At 48.8% G+C, this 18,025-nt stretch overlaps 1 protein-coding gene across 1 annotated transcript in view; it reads left to right on the top strand.

Moving 5' to 3' along the window:
- Nucleotides 1-2,667: 2,667 nt before the first annotated feature.
- The window catches only part of pidd1 (p53-induced death domain protein 1), a 41,154-nt gene continuing 25,796 nt past the window's right edge, over nt 2,668-18,025 (top strand). The window contains 11 exon segments of the mRNA XM_038999151.1: nt 2,668-2,791; nt 3,075-3,959; nt 4,782-4,982; nt 4,985-5,194; nt 5,846-6,004; nt 9,300-9,351; nt 9,478-9,679; nt 12,623-12,772; nt 13,128-13,301; nt 14,541-14,688; nt 17,027-17,162. Of these exon segments, the coding sequence (XP_038855079.1) occupies nt 3,146-3,959; nt 4,782-4,982; nt 4,985-5,194; nt 5,846-6,004; nt 9,300-9,351; nt 9,478-9,679; nt 12,623-12,772; nt 13,128-13,301; nt 14,541-14,688; nt 17,027-17,162 (2,246 nt within the window). The 5' untranslated portion in view covers nt 2,668-2,791; nt 3,075-3,145.

Raw genomic sequence — 18,025 nt, 5'->3', positions numbered from 1 at the left:
ACACACACCGTGGAGGCGGGCGTATTCCCGTGGGTTTGACGTTTCAGCCCAATGTCCAATCAGAATCGCTCTCTCTGATACAGCCGTCCTATCAGTGTCTGAGTTCTCTGTGACCTATTCTTCACCCTCTATCAGCTGTCACTAGAAATGTTTTGGTTTTCCGAGAGGGGTTTGCCGGTGTCTGCTTTGGCAACGCGTATCTGTCAAATTTTAATATTTTATTTATTTCAACAGGGAAATCCCATTGAGACCAAGGCCTCTTTTACATGGGAGCACATTTTGCCTCTATTAGCTTGCTCTTGATTTTAATTGTTTAACAAATTACATAATACTTTTATTATTAAGTTAGACAACATTAAGTTATACTCACTTTATACACAGGAATCTAATTTCTCTCTAATAAACTGTCTGTTTATAACAAAACAAAGTCAACAACTACCTCTAGGGAAAATAGATACATTCCACATCAGAAGGAATGTGTTTACATAGTTTAAAGACTCAATTGGCAATGATATTGTTTTTTATAGCCATTTTTGGCCAACAGAAAAACAAGTCTGACTGTGTTTATCGAGCAAATATTCCACTCATTTTGGGCTTGCTTTTGTTTACATTTGTTTAAATGATCTATGATCTTCCAAATAACAATTAATGTGATCAACCTGTTGCAGAATAACTTCCCTGTAACGTAGAACATTTAAAACGTGTAGTGTACTTGAGGTTTAAAAAGTTTGATTTTCACTTACACATTTTTTTTTATCAACCCCTACAAAAATGTCCACATAATAATTCAGATGTCCTGTTGCTGTAGGATTATTTTCCTGCTGTAGCAAACTGGCTCAAATGAAGATCCTACACCTGTATAGGTGCAATGAAATATACTGTACATTTGCCTATACATTTTTCATTACAGTATATATATATACATCGTTTTTGCATATTTGGAGTGTTATTAATGGCATGGAAAGAACAGAGCATATTGCAAGATATTTATATCTTATAAAACAACAGTGCATTGAACAACTGTAAAAAAAAGAAAAAAACTTGGAAACATTTACCACATAAGCCAAGTAACGTTTTCTGCAATTCTCTAATGGATTATTTTAGAACATTAGGTTTAAAAACTATTCACAGAACACATTCCTGACGAGAATAACAACATCATTTCATGGATTTGTTCCTGGATTGTCTCTTAGCACATCTTGCACTAAGAGGATATCCTATTGTGAAACTACCCTACTGTGACAACACACACACACACACACACACACACACACACACACACACACACACACACACACACACACACACACACACACACACACACACGCACGCACGCACGCACGCACGCACGCACGCACGCACGCACGCACGCACGCACGCACGCACGCACGCACACGCACGCACACACACATTATTTCCCAATTACTCATAAACAGATAGACATTCTGCTAGAAATAGACATTTTAGTAGTCCTAATCTTGACAACCCCAGAACCAAATCTCAAGTGAACTCTGGCCCCCTGGGGATCCATCATAAATTCAAATACTGGGCACACACACACACACACACACACACACACACACACACACACACACACACACACACACACACACACACACACACACACACACACACACACACACACACACACACACACACACACACACACACACACACACACACACACACACACATTTAAAATGTTGTCATATTTCGTGAGAGACTACCATAATAAATATCTCTCTGTTGTTGGTGTTTACCACGAGCACAGTGACTCTGTCAAAGGTTCAGGGTAGATTTATAATACACCCTGTTCAATGGTCTTCAGGGTAGGATTATAACACACTCTGTTCAATGGTCTTCAGGGTAGGATTATAACACACCCTGTTCAATGGTCTTCAGGGTAGGATTATAATACACCCTGTTCAATGGTCTTCAGGGTAGGATTATAATACACCCTGTTCAATGGTCTTCATGGTAGGATTATAATACACCCTGTTCAATGGTCTTCATGGTAGGATTATAACACACCCTGTTCAATGGTCTTCAGGGTAGGATTATAATACACCCTGTTCAATGGTCTTCAGGGTAGGATTATAATACACCCTGTTCAATGGTCTTCAGGGTAGGATTATAACACATGACTCAAAGTAACCCGAGATCACTTTTATAGGATTTATGTGAGCAGCGCTCAAAGCTGACATCCCCTTCTGCAAAAATATCAATAATTGGCATATATATTGGCGGTAGGTATGCTATACATTCAGGAAATGAACACACCGAAGAGAGATAAGTAATGACTTTGACAAAGAACAAAATAGATAAAGTTGTGTTTATCAGGTAAAAGTAACAGATACATTATCAGGGACCAGGGACACGTCATTTTTCCTGTGTTTACCAGAGATAACTCTTTGACTATTCGTTTTATTTTTCTGCTCTGAAAGTTATTGATTAAAGCGTCTGGAAAGCCATTTTCTCAGTATTCCCCTAGCCTGATCCTAGATCTGTTTGTGTTGGGTTTTTTTTGCAAGTGAAAGTGATGTTGAGAGTTGAAAGGGAGAGTTTAAACGTGGCACTGTCCTTTTAAGACGAGTGTCCCTCCCCGGGTTGAAGGTTTGACGGAGCCGCTGCCTCTGGCATCCTCATTGGTCTGGCTGATGACAACAAGCTGTTTGAAAAAGGTGTAGCCACGGCCACCAAGGAAATAGTGAACCTTGCACTTTATAACAAATCAATCTGGCGTAGACGAGAAACAGTGGTTATCGCCGTGAACAGGAAACATTACTGCATGGTACAGTACATTTGTTAAATCCATAGTTAGTTTGTTCCGTGAACTTTCAAGTGGCATAGTAAATCAAAGCAGTTAGCTAATGTTAGCTTGTTGCTAACTAGGCTAGCTAGCAGTAGTTTACTAAGAAACTTCTAATCTTTCACCATTACTGTCATACAATAATATTTAGACATTTTATCCTAAATAAACATAGCTATGTAACGTTATGTGTTTACTGTTAGTGAATTATAGGCTATGTTATTGTACTGGCTAGACAATCAATGTTCTGGGAATTGTATCCTAGGACGCTCAAGTCCCAACATGCCCAAGTGCAGCAGGCAGCAGGTGTCCCTTGAAGATTGGCCCGTCTAATAAATGAGAAAAAAGAAATGTGTTTGGATTTCAATTGAACACCTCCACAAAAACAAGGTCCTCCGAGAGAAGAGGTGTGAGATGGAGAGAGAGAAGAAGAAGAAGAGGGAATGGAGGAGAGGAAAAGGACAAGAGAAAGCGGAGGGTGAGAATCGAGCCGGTGGTGGAACCATGGAGACGGGACATGATCCTCTTGATCAGATGAGGAATAAGACTGTCAACTTTCCCATAGATAAGATGACCCACCATCTTGGAGAGGAACTGTCACGTAGCGAAGGACAGACAGAGGGAGAAACTGACAGTGTGTCTCAAGTTAGAAACAAAGAAGAAATGGGAATCCAAACGGGGACGGAGAAGATGGACGAAATGAATAAAGGACTGATAACAGTTACAGACCGAGATAAAGATGACGACCCTGTCTCCATCCCTCCTGCTCCCTCCATCCCTCCTGCTCCCTCCATCTCTCCTCCCTCCATCTCTCCTCCTCTCTCCATCTATCCTCCTCTCTCCATCTCCACCTTCTCATCCCCCTCTCCCTCCTTCCTGCCTCCTCTCTCCTCCTCGTTCTCTCCCGTCCCGTCCCTCACCCCTCCCCTTCCCCCGTCAGTAGAGCTGTGTGCGGTGCTCACCGACACTAGACTGACTCTGGATGTATACCAGGGCGGGACTGCTGTGCTCCAGGTACTGTGGGTGTCTGTCCCTGGGCAGCTGAGGGGCCTGCAGTACCTCCGACTGGGCTCGGAGGACAAGGGGGCGCTAGAGGGAGCCCTGGAGGTCCTACCGCACCTCACACAGCTACGCTCACTGGCTATTAGAGGTACTGAGTACTAGTGCTGAATGCTGATACGTTCATTAATGCTGTGTAACGTGCTTGTAAAGTATCATTTGATCGATTCAGATTGATTATTTAGTAGACGCTGAACATCAGACTCACAGTATAGCACATAGTATAAACACTACAACGTTATCATACAATGTGTGTCTTTACATGTTAATAATTATGTTGCTATTTTCACACCCTTTTCAATCATTTGTCCCTTGCTCTTGTCTGTCCTTGCTCTCTCCTCCTGTCTGTCCTCTCTCTCCTCCTGTCTGTCTTTCTCTCTCTCTCTCCTCCTGTCTGTCCTCTCTCTCTCTCTCTCTCTCTCTCCTTGTCTGTCCTCTCCCCTTGTCTGTCCTCTCTCTCTCTCCTCCTGTCTGTCTTCTCTCTCTCTCCTCCCTCTCTCTCCTTGTTTGTCCTCTCTCCTCTTGTCTGTCCTGTCTGTCCTCTCTCTCTCTCCTCCTGTCTGTCTTCTCTCTCTCCTCCTGTCTGTCTTCTCTCTCTCCTCCTGTCTGTCCTCTCTCTCCTCTTGTCTGTCCTCTCTCTTTCTCTCCTCTTGTCTGTCCTCTCTCTCTCTCTCTCCTCTTGTCTGTCCTCTCTCTCTCTCTCTCTCTCTCTCCTCTTGTCTGTCCTCTCTCTCTCTTTCCTCTTGTCTGTCCTCTCTCTCTCTCTCATCTTGTCTGTCCTCTCTCTCCTCTTGTCTGTCCTGTCTCTCTCTCTCTCTTCTTGTCTGTCCTCTCTCCTTGTCTGTTCTCGCTCTCGCTCTCCTCATGTCTCTCCTCTCTCTCCATGCCTGCTCATCTTCTGACTCCTCCTCAGGGCACTGTTTCCATGACGCCCATGGTGACCCCCTCCCCGGCCTCCTCACCTCTCTTCCTCCCTCTCTCTCATCCCTTTCTCTCCTCGTCCACCTGGACCTCTCCTTCAACCTCCTCTCCTCCTTCCCTCCCTGCCTCCTCACCCTCCCCCTCCTCTCCACCCTCTTCCTGGGTCACAACCACCTCACGGTTCTCCCTCCTTCTTCGGTCCTCTCCCTGCCCTCCGCTACCTCTCTCTCCTGGGGAACTGTCTGGCCTCTCTCCCCCCCAGCCTGGGCCAGCTGAAGAGCCTCCGCACCCTGGATGTCTCCAATAACCTCCTGGAGACATTACCTGAGGAGATCGGTGCGCTGGAGGAGCTGGTTAAACTGGAGCTGTCACACAACAGGCTAAAGAGGCTGCCTGAGACCATGGGTAAGGGGTGGAGGGTGAGTCTAGAGAGGCTGCCTGAGACCATGGGTAAGGGGTGGATGGTGAGTCTAGGGGGAAGATAGATAACAATAAGTTAGGAGACTGGAGAGTTCTTAAAAAAAAAGATTTATCTGACACAGCATTAACCATTGACATATTTATTGTGTATGACTATGATGTAAGCCTAAATATTACTGTGATACAATGGCAATAAAAAAATTAATGCAAGGGTCAAAGGTTAGGAACATTCCCTCTATCTTCGTCTGTATGTCTACATCACCCCTCTCTGTCTCCTCTCCTCTTGTTTCCTCTTTCCTTTCCTTTTCTCGTCTCCTCTCTCATCTCCTCTCATCTCATCTCCTCTTTCCTCTCCTCTATCGTCTCCTCTCGTCTCCACTCTCCCTTTGTCTTGTCTCCGCTCTCCCTTTGTCTCCTCTTTCCTCTCCTCCTCTCGTCTCCTCTCTCATCTCCTCTTTCCTCTCCTCTATCATCTCCTCTCGTCTCCGCTTTCCCCCCGTCTCATCTCCTCTCTCCTCTCCTCACCTCTTTCCTCTCCTCTCCTCTCCTCTCCTCTCCTCTCCTCTCCTCTCCTCTCCTCTCCTCTCCTCTCCTCTCCTCTCCTCTCCTCTCCTCTCCTCTCCTCTCCTCTCTCAGGCTGTCTCCTGTCTCTCAGGGACCTGGTGATCCACAGTAATGACCTGCGTTTTCTCCCCGTCTGTCTCTGTCTGGACAAACTGGATAAGTTAAAGGTAGATGTAAGGAACAACCCCCTGGGAAGACCCCCAACCCCTCCACCACTACCACCCACACCTGGTGAGTACCACTCTACCCCCTCCACCACTACCACCCACACCTGGTGAGTACCACTCTACCCCCTCCACCACTACCACCCACACCTGGTGAGTACCACTCTACCCCCTCCACCACTACCACCCACACCTGGTGAGTACCACTCTACCCCCTCCACCACTACCACCCACACCTGGTGAGTACCACTCTACCCCCTCCACCACTACCACCCACACCTAGTGAGTACCACTCTACCCCCTCCACCACTACCACCCACACCTGGTGAGTACCACTCTACCCCCTCCACCACTACCACCCACACCTGGTGAGTACCACTCTACCCCCTCCACCACTACCACCCACACCTGGTGAGTACCACTCTACCCCCTCCACCACTACCACCCACACCTGGTGAGTACCACTCTACCCCCTCCACCACTACCACCCACACCTGGTGAGTACCACTCTACCCCCTCCACCACTACCACCCACACCTAGTGAGTACCACTCTACCCCCTCCACCACTACCACCCACACCTGGTGAGTACCACTCTACCCCCTCCACCACTACCACCCACACCTGGTGAGTACCACTCTACCCCTCCACCACTACCACCCACACCTGGTGAGTACCACTCTACCCCTCCACCACTACCACCCACACCTGGTGAGTACCACTCTACCCCCTCCACCACTACCATCCACACCTGGTGAGTACCACTCTACCCCCAACCCCTCCACCACTACCACCCACACCTGGTGAGTACCACTCTACCCCCTCCACCACTACCACCCACACCTGGTGAGTACCACTCTACCTCCTCCACCACTACCACCCACACCTGGTGAGTACCACTCTACCCCCTCCACCACTACCACCCACACCTGGTGAGTACCACTCTACCCCCTCCACCACTACCACCCACACCTGGTGAGTACCACTCTACCCCCTCCACCACTACCACCCACACCTGGTGAGTACCACTCTACCCCCTCCACCACTACCACCCACACCTAGTGAGTACCACTCTACCCCCTCCACCACTACCACCCACACCTGGTGAGTACCACTCTACCCCCTCCACCACTACCACCCACACCTGGTGAGTACCACTCTACCCCTCCACCACTACCACCCACACCTGGTGAGTACCACTCTACCCCCTCCACCACTACCATCCACACCTGGTGAGTACCACTCTACCCCCAACCCCTCCACCACTACCACCCACACCTGGTGAGTACCACTCTACCCCCTCCACCACTACCACCCACACCTGGTGAGTACCACTCTACCTCCTCCACCACTACCACCCACACCTGGTGAGTACCACTCTACCCCCTCCACCACTACCACCCACACCTGGTGAGTACCACTCTACCCCCTCCACCACTACCACCCACACCTGGTGAGTACCACTCTACCCCCAACCCCTCCACCACTACCACCCACACCTGGTGAGTACCACTCTACCCCCTCCACCACTACCACCCACACCTGGTGAGTACCACTCTACCCCCTCCACCACTACCACCCAGACCTGGTGAGTACCACTCTACCCCCTCCACCACTACCACCCACACCTGGTGAGTACCACTCTACCCCCAACCCCTCCACCACTACCACCCGCACTTGGTGAGTACCACTCTACCCCCTCCACCACTACCACCCACACCTGGTGAGTACCACTCTACCCCCTCCACCACTACCACCCACACCTGGTGAGTACCACTCTACCCCCAACCCCTCCACCACTACCACCCACACCTGGTGAGTACCACTCTACCCCCTCCACCACCCACACCTGGTGAGTACCACTCTACCCCCAACCCCTCCACCACTACCACCCACACCTGGTGAGTACCACTCTACCCCCTCCACCACTACCACCCACACCTGGTGAGTACCACTCTACCCCTCCACCACTACCACCCACACCTGGTGAGTACCACTCTACCCCCTCCACCACTACCACCCACACCTGGTGAGTACCACTCTACCTCCTCCACCACTACCACCCACACCTGGTGAGTACCACTCTACCCCCTCCACCACTACCACCCACACCTGGTGAGTACCACTCTACCCCCTCCACCACTACCACCCACACCTGGTGAGTACCACTCTACCCCCAACCCCTCCACCACTACCACCCACACCTGGTGAGTACCACTCTACCCCCTCCACCACTACCACCCACACCTGGTGAGTACCACTCTACCCCCTCCACCACTACCACCCACACCTGGTGAGTACCACTCTACCCCCTCCACCACTACCACCCACACCTGGTGAGTACCACTCTACCCCCAACCCCTCCACCACTACCACCCACACCTGGTGAGTACCACTCTACCCCCTCCACCACCCACACCTGGTGAGTACCACTCTACCCCCAACCCCTCCACCACTACCACCCACACCTGGTGAGTACCACTCTACCCCCTCCACCACTACCACCCACACCTGGTGAGTACCACTCTACCCCTCCACCACTACCACCCACACCTGGTGAGTACCACTCTACCCCCTCCACCACTACCACCCACACCTGGTGAGTACCACTCTACCCCTCCACCACTACCACCCACACCTGGTGAGTACCACTCTACCCCTCCACCACTACCACCCACACCTGGTGAGTACCACTCTACCCCTCCACCACTACCACCCACACCTGGTGAGTACCACTCTACCCCTCCACCACTACCACCCACACCTGGTGAGTACCACTAACTCTACCCCCTCCACCACTACCACCCACACCTGGTGAGTACCACTCTACCCCCTCCACCACTACCACCCACACCTAGTGAGTACCACTCTACCCCTCCACCACTACCACTACCACCTGGTGAGTACCACTAACTCTACCCCCTCCACCACTACCACCTGGTGAGTACCACTAACTCTACCCCCTCCACCACTACCACCTGGTGAGTACCACTAACTCTACCCCCTCCACCACTACCACCTGGTTAGTACCACTAACTCTACCCCCTCCACCACTACCACCTGGTTAGTACCACTAACTCTACCCCCTCCACCACTACCACCTGGTGAGTACCACTAACTCTACCCCCTCCACCACTACCACCTGGTGAGTACCACTAACTCTACCCCCTCCACCACTACCACCTGGTGAGTACCACTAACTCTACCCCCTCCACCACTACCACCTGGTTAGTACCACTAACTCTACCCCCTCTACCTGGTGAAGGAAGGTCTAAGTGCCGGTCCTGTAGGTATTGACTATTTGCAGTGTGATCCTAGTTTTTTAAATCGTTCCTTAGTTTAATCGTCCTCTGTCCTCCTCAGACCAGGTGGAAACCGGCATCCCAGAGCTACACCTTGGACCGAATCGACACAGGTACAACACAGTATTACTTTGACCTGATGCTGTTCTCAGATATCAACACAGTTGTTTCCTTGTGTAGTTGTCAGTTAAAGCTAGGTGGTGTTGTTATTTGTATTGTTGTTGTTCCTGTCCCGCCAGGTTCTGTGTGTCGTCTGCTGGTTGTCATGTGTTCCTCCCAGGGGGAGCGGAGCTACTGTTTCCCGCGGGTTGCCTAGCGACGACCACCACGCTGCAGTGGGCGGAGCGTATGCCAGACAGGAAATGGGTGTGGCTAGAGGAGCATGACTTCCTGCTGAGTCGATCACTGGAACTCCTCCCACACAGGATCTCCTTCTTAAAGGTAGTTTGGAAACGGTAGTCGTGTAATTAATTAGTTTAATTTAGAAAGAACTGTATGTTCACACACAAAGTCGACAGACACCGGTGTCTTCTTTTCAGGAGTCGACAGACACCGACGTCTTCTTTTCAGGAATCGACAGACACCGATGTCTTCTTTTCAGGAATCGACAGACACCAATGTCTTCTTTTCAGGAATCGACAGACACCGATGTCTTCTTTTCAGGAATCGACAGACACCGATGTCTTCTTTTGAGGAGTCGACAGACACCGATGTCTTCTTTTGAGGAGTCGACAGACACCGATGTCTTCTTTTCAGGAGTCGACAGACACCGATGTCTTCTTTTCAGGAATCGACAGACACCGATGTCTTCTTTTGAGGAGTCGACAGACACCGATGTCTTCTTTTGAGGAGTCGACAGACACCGATGTCTTCTTTTCAGGAGTCGACAGACACCGATGTCTTCTTTTCAGGAGTCGACAGACACCGATGTCTTCTTTTCAGGAGTCGACAGACACCGATGTCTTCTTTTGAGGAGTCGACAGACACCGATGTCTTCTTTTCAGGAATCGACAGACACCGATGTCTTCTTTTGAGGAGTCGACAGACACCGATGTCTTCTTTTGAGGAGTCGACAGACACCGATGTCTTCTTTTGAGGAGTCGACAGACACCGATGTCTTCTTTTGAGGAGTCGACAGACACCGATGTCTTCTTTTGAGGAGTCGACAGACACCGATGTCTTCTTTTGAGGAGTCGACAGACACCGATGTCTTCTTTTCAGGAGTCGACAGACACCGATGTCTTCTTTTCAGGAGTCGACAGACACCGACGTCTTCTTTTCAGGAATCGACAGACACCGACGTCTTCTTTTCAGGGGTCGACAGACACCGACGTCTTCTTTTCAGGGGTCGACAGACACCGACGTCTTCTTTTCAGGGGTCGACAGACACCGACGTCTTCTTTTCAGGGGTCGACAGACACCGACGTCTTCTTTTCAGGAATCGACAGACACCGACGTCTTCTTTTGAGGAGTCGACAGACACCGACGTCTTCTTTTCAGGAGTCGACAGACACCGACGTCTTCTTTTCAGGAGTCGACAGACACCGACGTCTTCTTTTCAGGAGTCGACAGACACCGACGTCTTCTTTTCAGGAGTCGACAGACACCGACGTCTTCTTTTGAGGAGTCGACAGACACCGACGTCTTCTTTTGAGGAGTCGACAGACACCGACGTCTTCTTTTGAGGAGTCGACAGACACCGACGTCTTCTTTTCAGGAATCGACAGACACCGACGTCTTCTTTTCAGGAGTCGACAGACACCGACGTCTTCTTTTCAGGGGTCGACAGACACCGACGTCTTCTTTTCAGGGGTCGACAGACACCGACGTCTTCTTTTCAGGGGTCGACAGACACCGACGTCTTCTTTTCAGGGGTCGACAGACACCGACGTCTTCTTTTGAGGAGTCGACAGACACCGACGTCTTCTTTTGAGGAGTCGACAGACACCGACGTCTTCTTTTCAGGGGTCGACAGACACCGATGTCTTCTTTTCAGGGGTCGACAGACACCGATGTCTTCTTTTGAGGAGTCGACAGACACCGATGTCTTCTTTTGAGGGGTCGACAGACACCGATATAGTCGACAGACACCGATGTCTTCTTTTCAGGGGTCGACAGACACCGATATAGTCGACAGACACCGGTGTCTTCTTTTCAGGAGTCGACAGACACCGATATCTTCTTTTCAGGGGTCGACAGACACCGATATCTTCTTTTCAGGGGTCGACAGACACCGATATCTTCTTTTCAGGGGTCGACAGACACCGATGTCTTCTTTTCAGGGGTCGACAGACACCGATATAGTCGACAGACACCGGTGTCTTCTTTTCAGGAGTCGACAGACACCGATATCTTCTTTTCAGGGGTCGACAGACACCGATGTCTTCTTTTCAGGGGTCTACAGACACCGATATAGTCGACAGACACCGATGTCTTCTTTTCAGGGGTCGACAGACACCGATATAGTCGACAGACACCGGTGTCTTCTTTTCAGGGGTCGACAGACACCGATATAGTCGACAGACACCGGTGTCTTCTTTTCAGGGGTCGACAGACACCGATATAGTCGACAGACACCGGTGTCTTCTTTTCAGGGGTCGACAGACACCGATATAGTCGACAGACACCGATATAGTTGACAGACACCGACGTCTTCTTTTCAGGAATCGACAGACACTGATATAGTTGACAGACACCGATGTCGTCTTTTCAGGGGTCGACAGACACCGATATAGTCGACAGACACCGATATAGTCGACAGACACCGATATAGTCGACAGACACCGATGTCTTCTTTTCAGGAGTCGACAGACACCGATATAGTCGACAGACACCGATATAGTCGACAGACACCGATATAGTCGACAGACACCGATATAGTCGACAGACACCGATGTCTTCTTTTCAGGAGTCGACAGACACCGATATCTTCTTTTCAGGAGTTTTAAATGTATTTTTTTTTTTTTTTTTTCTCTCACAAAGCCTTTTTCAGTGTGTATCTACGAGCTTCTCTCATTGGTCTCTTATACTCTGATACTCATCTTTTTTCTGAACTTATTCCTCCCCTCTCTTCTCCTCTTCTCCTCTTCTCCTCTTCTCCTCTCCCCTTTACTCTCCTCCTCTTCTCCTCTTCTCTTCTCCTCTTCTCCCCTCCCCTTTACTCTCCCCCTCTCCCCTCTCTTCTCCTCTCCCTTTCTCTTTACTTCTCTTCTCCCCTCCTCTTCTCCTCTCGCCTCTGCTAATCTCCTTTCTCTTCTCCCCTCCCCTTTACTCTCCTCCTCTCCCCTCCTCTTCTCCCCTCCCCTTTACTCTCCTCCGCTCCCCTCCTCTTCTCCCCTCCACTCCTCCCCTTCTCCCCTCCTCTTATCCTCTTCTCCTCTCCAGCCAGTGGAGGTGTGTGTACCGTACCACCGGTCCAGGAGAGGGGAGGTGGTAGTGAGGAGGTTTGATGGACATCAGTGGAGTACACTATCCACTGAGACCAGAAGGGGCAGTATAGGACACAGCAGCCACCCCGGAGGACGACCTGCCAGGGTAGTGTACAGAACACAACACTGCTTTATAATATGGCATGCAAGGAAATGTGATCGACCCCCTAGACCCTACGTCCTGTTCACTTCTGGAGAGCTGAGATTTGAAGAGAGAGATCTGTATTTGATTGTTGCTGTCCGGGTTGAGTGTTTAGCTATATTGCTTATACCAAACAAACCCTGTCCGATCTCCAGAAGTTCACACGTGTGAGGTTGAGGTTCTGATTTGAACAGCAGACAAATATCTCGTCTGTCTGTCTGTCTGGTCTGGTCTGGTCTGTCTCTGTCTGTATAAGAATTTATTCTTAATTGACATTCCTATTTTTATTTTATTTTAAATAATACTTTTGTCCCCTTAGCTGGCCTGCGTCTCAGTGAGACAATTCTCCTGGTTTGTGGCAGTGGGTCGTCCAGTCAGGGACAGTTGCTCTGTGACACCAGAGGGGGCGCTGTTGGTGTCACGTACAGACGCAGGCATCAAACTGACATTCCCCCCGGACTGCACTGTTCAGACACGCACCATCACTCTACAGGTACAGTCCAGTATTCACCATCACTCTACAGGTACAGTCCGGTATTCACCATCACTTTACAGGTACAGTCCAGTATTCACCATCACTCTACAGGTACAGTCCGGTATTCACCATCACTCTACAGGTACAGTCCGGTATTCACCATCACTTTACAGGTACAGTCCAGTATTCACCATCACTCTACAGGTACAGTCCGGTATTCACCATCACTCTACAGGTACAGTCCGGTATTCACCATCAGTCTACAGGTACAGTCCAGTATTCACCATCAGTCTACAGGTACAGTCCAGTAATCACCATCAGTCTACAGGTACAGTCCAGTATTCACCATCACTCTACAGGTACAGTCCGGTATTCACCATCACTCTACAGGTACAGTCCGGTATTCACCATCACTCTACAGGTACAGTCCGGTATTCACCATCACTCTACAGGTACAGTCCGGTATTCACCATCACTCTACAGGTACAGTCCGGTATTCACCATCACTCTACAGGTACAGTCCGGTATTCACCATCACTCTACAGGTACAGTCCGGTATTCACCATCACTCTACAGGTACAGTCCAGTATTCACCATCACTCTACAGGTACAGTCCAGTATTCACCAGACACTGTCCAGACGTATTCACCATCACTCTACAGGTACAGTCTAGTATTCACCATCACTCTACAGGTACAGTCCAGTATTCACCAGACACTGTCCAGACGTACTCACCAGACACTGTCCAGACGTACTCACCAGACGCTGTCCAGACGTACTCACCAGACACTGTCCAGACGTACTCACCAGACACTGTCCAGACGTACTCACCAGACACTGTCCAGACGTATTCACCAGACACTGTCCAGACGTATTCACCAGACACTGTCCAGACGTATTCACCAGACACTGTCCAGACGTACTCACCAGACACTGTCCAGACGTACTCACCAGACACTGTCCAGACGTACTCACCAGACACTGTCCAGACGTACTCACCAGACACTGTCCAGACGTACTCACCAGACACTGTCCAGACGTACTCACCAGACACTGTCCAGACGTATTCACCAGACACTGTCCAGACGTATTCACCAGACACTGGTTCTTCCAGAGAGCATCGTTTGTTAGAACTTTTGAAAAACAACCCTAGCTAGTATCCTCTGTATTTTGGAAACGTTTACTGTGCTTTCCTGCTAATCTTTTTAGCAGTGGGTATGTAGATCCACTCCCTGCTCACTCCCCTTGTGTCTACAGGTGTTACAGGTGTCTGTCACTGAGGTCCAGACGTTGTGTGGAGACCCTCAGGCCAAAGTCAGTCCCCTCCTCTGTCTCTCTCAAGACCCCAGCATCCAATTCCTCCAGCCAATCAAGGTGCAGGTCCCTCTGCCGACTGGACTCACTGGTAGGTCTACTGGGTCCTGTGTGAAAACTGCTCAACGCTTTCATTCCTTTCCTCTCCACTTCAGATCCGACATGATTGGATAGGTGTTAGCAGAATGGTTATTCCACTTGGCTTTCAACCCTTCTAGCCGTTTCAGAAATGACTTCAAGTAGACCTGTCCTGTCTCCATGGAGACCCCAGCTCTACCTTTATTCATTTAACCATGTTGATGTCCCAGGTCATACAGTAGACCTGTCCTGTCTCCATGGATACCCCAGCTCTACCTTTATTAATGTAACCATGTTGATGTCCCAGGTCATACAGTAGACCTGTCCTGTCTCCATGGAGACCCCAGCTCTACCTTTATTAATTTAACCATGTTGATGTCCCAGGTCATACAGTAGACCTGTCCTGTCTCCATGGATACCCCAGCTCTACCTTTATTAATTTAACCATGTTGATGTCCCAGGTCATACAGTAGACCTGTCCTGTCTCCATGGAGACCCCAGCTCTACCTTTATTAATTTAACCATGTTGATGTCCCAGGTCATACAGTAGACCTGTCCTGTCTCCATGGAGACCCCAGCTCTACCTTTATGCATTTAACCATGTTGATGTCCCAGGTCATACAGTAGACCTGTCCTGTCTCCATGGATACCCCAGCTCTACCTTTATTAATTTAACCATGTTGATGTCCCAGGTCATACAGTAGACCTGTCCTGTCTCCATGGAGACCCCAGCTCTACCTTTATTCATTTAACCATGTTGATGTCCCAGGTCATACAGTAGACCTGTCCTGTCTCCATGGAGACCCCAGCTCTACCTTTATTAATGTAACCATGTTGATGTCATACAGTAGACCTGTCCTGTCTCCATGGAGACCCCAGCTCTACCTTTATTAATTTAACCATGTTGATGTCATACAGTAGACCTGTCCTATCTCCATGGATACCCCAGCTCTACCTTTATTAATTTAACCATGTTGATGTCATACAGTAGACCTGTCCTATCTCCATGGAGACCCCAGCTCTACCTTTATTAATTTAACCATGTTGATGTCATACAGTAGACCTGTCCTATCTCCATGGAGACCCCAGCTCTACCTTTATTAATTTAACCATGTTGATGTCCCAGGTCATACAGCAGACCTGTCCTGTCTCCATGGATACCCCAGCTCTACCTTTATTAATTTAACCATGTTGATGTCCCAGGTCATACAGTAGACCTGTCCTGTCTCCATGGATACCCCAGCTCTACCTTTATTCATTTAACCATGTTGATGTCCCAGGTCATACAGCAGACCTGTCCTGTCTCCATGGAGACCCCAGCTCTACCTTTATTAATTTAACCATGTTGATGTCCCAGGTCATACAGTAGACCTGTCCTGTCTCCATGGAGACCCCAGCTCTACCTTTATTAATTTAACCATGTTGATGTCCCAGGTCATACAGTAGACCTGTCCTGTCTCCATGGATACCCCAGCTCTACCTTTATTAATTTAACCATGTTGATGTCCCAGGTCATACAGTAGACCTGTCCTGTCTCCATGGATACCCCAGCTCTACCTTTATTAATTTAACCATGTTGATGTCCCAGGTCATACAGTAGACCTGTCCTGTCTCCATGGAGACCCCAGCTCTACCTTTATTAATTTAACCATGTTGATGTCCCAGGTCATACAGTAGACCTGTCCTGTCTCCATGGATACCCCAGCTCTACCTTTATTCATTTAACCATGTTGATGTCCCAGGTCATACAGTAGACCTGTCCTGTCTCCATGGAGACCCCAGCTCTACCTTTATTAATTTAACCATGTTGATGTCCCAGGTCATACAGTAGACCTGTCCTGTCTCCATGGAGACCCCAGCTGTACCTTTATGCATTTAACCATGTTGATGTCCCAGGTCATACAGTAGACCTGTCCTGTCTCCATGGAGACCCCAGCTCTACCTTTATTAATTTAACCATGTTGATGTCATACAGTAGACCTGTCCTGTCTCCATGGATACCCCAGCTCTACCTTTATTCATTTAACCATGTTGATGTCCCAGGTCATACAGTAGACCTGTCCTGTCTCCATGGAGACCCCAGCTCTACCTTTATTCATTTAACCATGTTGATGTCCCAGGTCATACAGTAGACCTGTCCTGTCTCCATGGATACCCCAGCTCTACCTTTATTCATTTAACCATGTTGATGTCCCAGGTCATACAGTAGACCTGTCCTGTCTCCATGGATACCCCAGCTCTACCTTTATTCATTTAACCATGTTGATGTCCCAGGTCATACAGTAGACCTGTCCTGTCTCCATGGATACCCCAGCTCTACCTTTATTCATTTAACCATGTTGATGTCCCAGGTCATACAGTAGACCTGTCCTGTCTCCACCTGCTTCATGGAGACCCCAGCGCCCACACCTGGACAGACATAACCTCACAGGTGTCCCTCTACGTCACACAGCTCTACGCTATCTTCTACATCACCCACTTCTCCTGGTGAGTTCCTGTTATTCCAGACTACATGAACACACAGCTTTACAGTGGGAATGTCCTGTTATTCCAGACTACATGAACACACAGCTTTACAGTAGGAATGTCCTGTTATTCCAGACTACATGAACACACAGCTTTACAGTGGGAATGTCCTGTTATTCCAGACTACATGAACACACAGCTTTACAGTAGGAATGTCCTGTTATTCCAGACTACATGAACACACAGCTTTACAGTAGGAATGTCCTGTTATTCCAGACTACATGAACACACAGCTTTACAGTAGGAATGTCCTGTTATTCCAGACTACATGAACACACAGCTTTACAGTAGGAATGTCCTGTTATTCCAGACTACATGAACACACAGCTTTACAGTAGGAATGTCCTGTTATTCCAGTCTACATGAACACACAGCTTTACAGTAGGAATGTCCTGTTATTCCAGACTACATGAACACACAGCTTTACAGTAGGAATGTCCTGTTATTCCAGTCTACATGAACACACAGCTTTACAGTAGGAATGTCCTGTTATTCCAGACTACACGAACACACAGCTTTACAGTAGGAATGTCCTGTTATTCCAGTCTACATGAACACACAGCTTTACAGTAGGAATGTCCTGTTATTCCAGACTACATGAACACACAGCTTTACAGTAGGAATGTCCTGTTATTCCAGACTACATGAACACACAGCTTTACAGTAGGAATGTCCTGTTATTCCAGTCTACATGAACACACAGCTTTACAGTAGGAATGTCCTGTTATTCCAGACTACATGAACACACAGCTTTACAGTAGGAATGTCCTGTTATTCCAGTCTACATGAACACACAGCTTTACAGTAGGAATGTCCTGTTATTC

The sequence above is a fragment of the Salvelinus namaycush genome, chromosome 8 (genome assembly GCF_016432855.1).
Source record: "Salvelinus namaycush isolate Seneca chromosome 8, SaNama_1.0, whole genome shotgun sequence".
NCBI classification, from domain to species: Eukaryota; Metazoa; Chordata; class Actinopteri; order Salmoniformes; family Salmonidae; genus Salvelinus; species Salvelinus namaycush.
The sequence above is the reverse complement of the archived record's forward strand: the minus strand, read 5'-3'. Positions and strand labels throughout refer to the sequence as shown.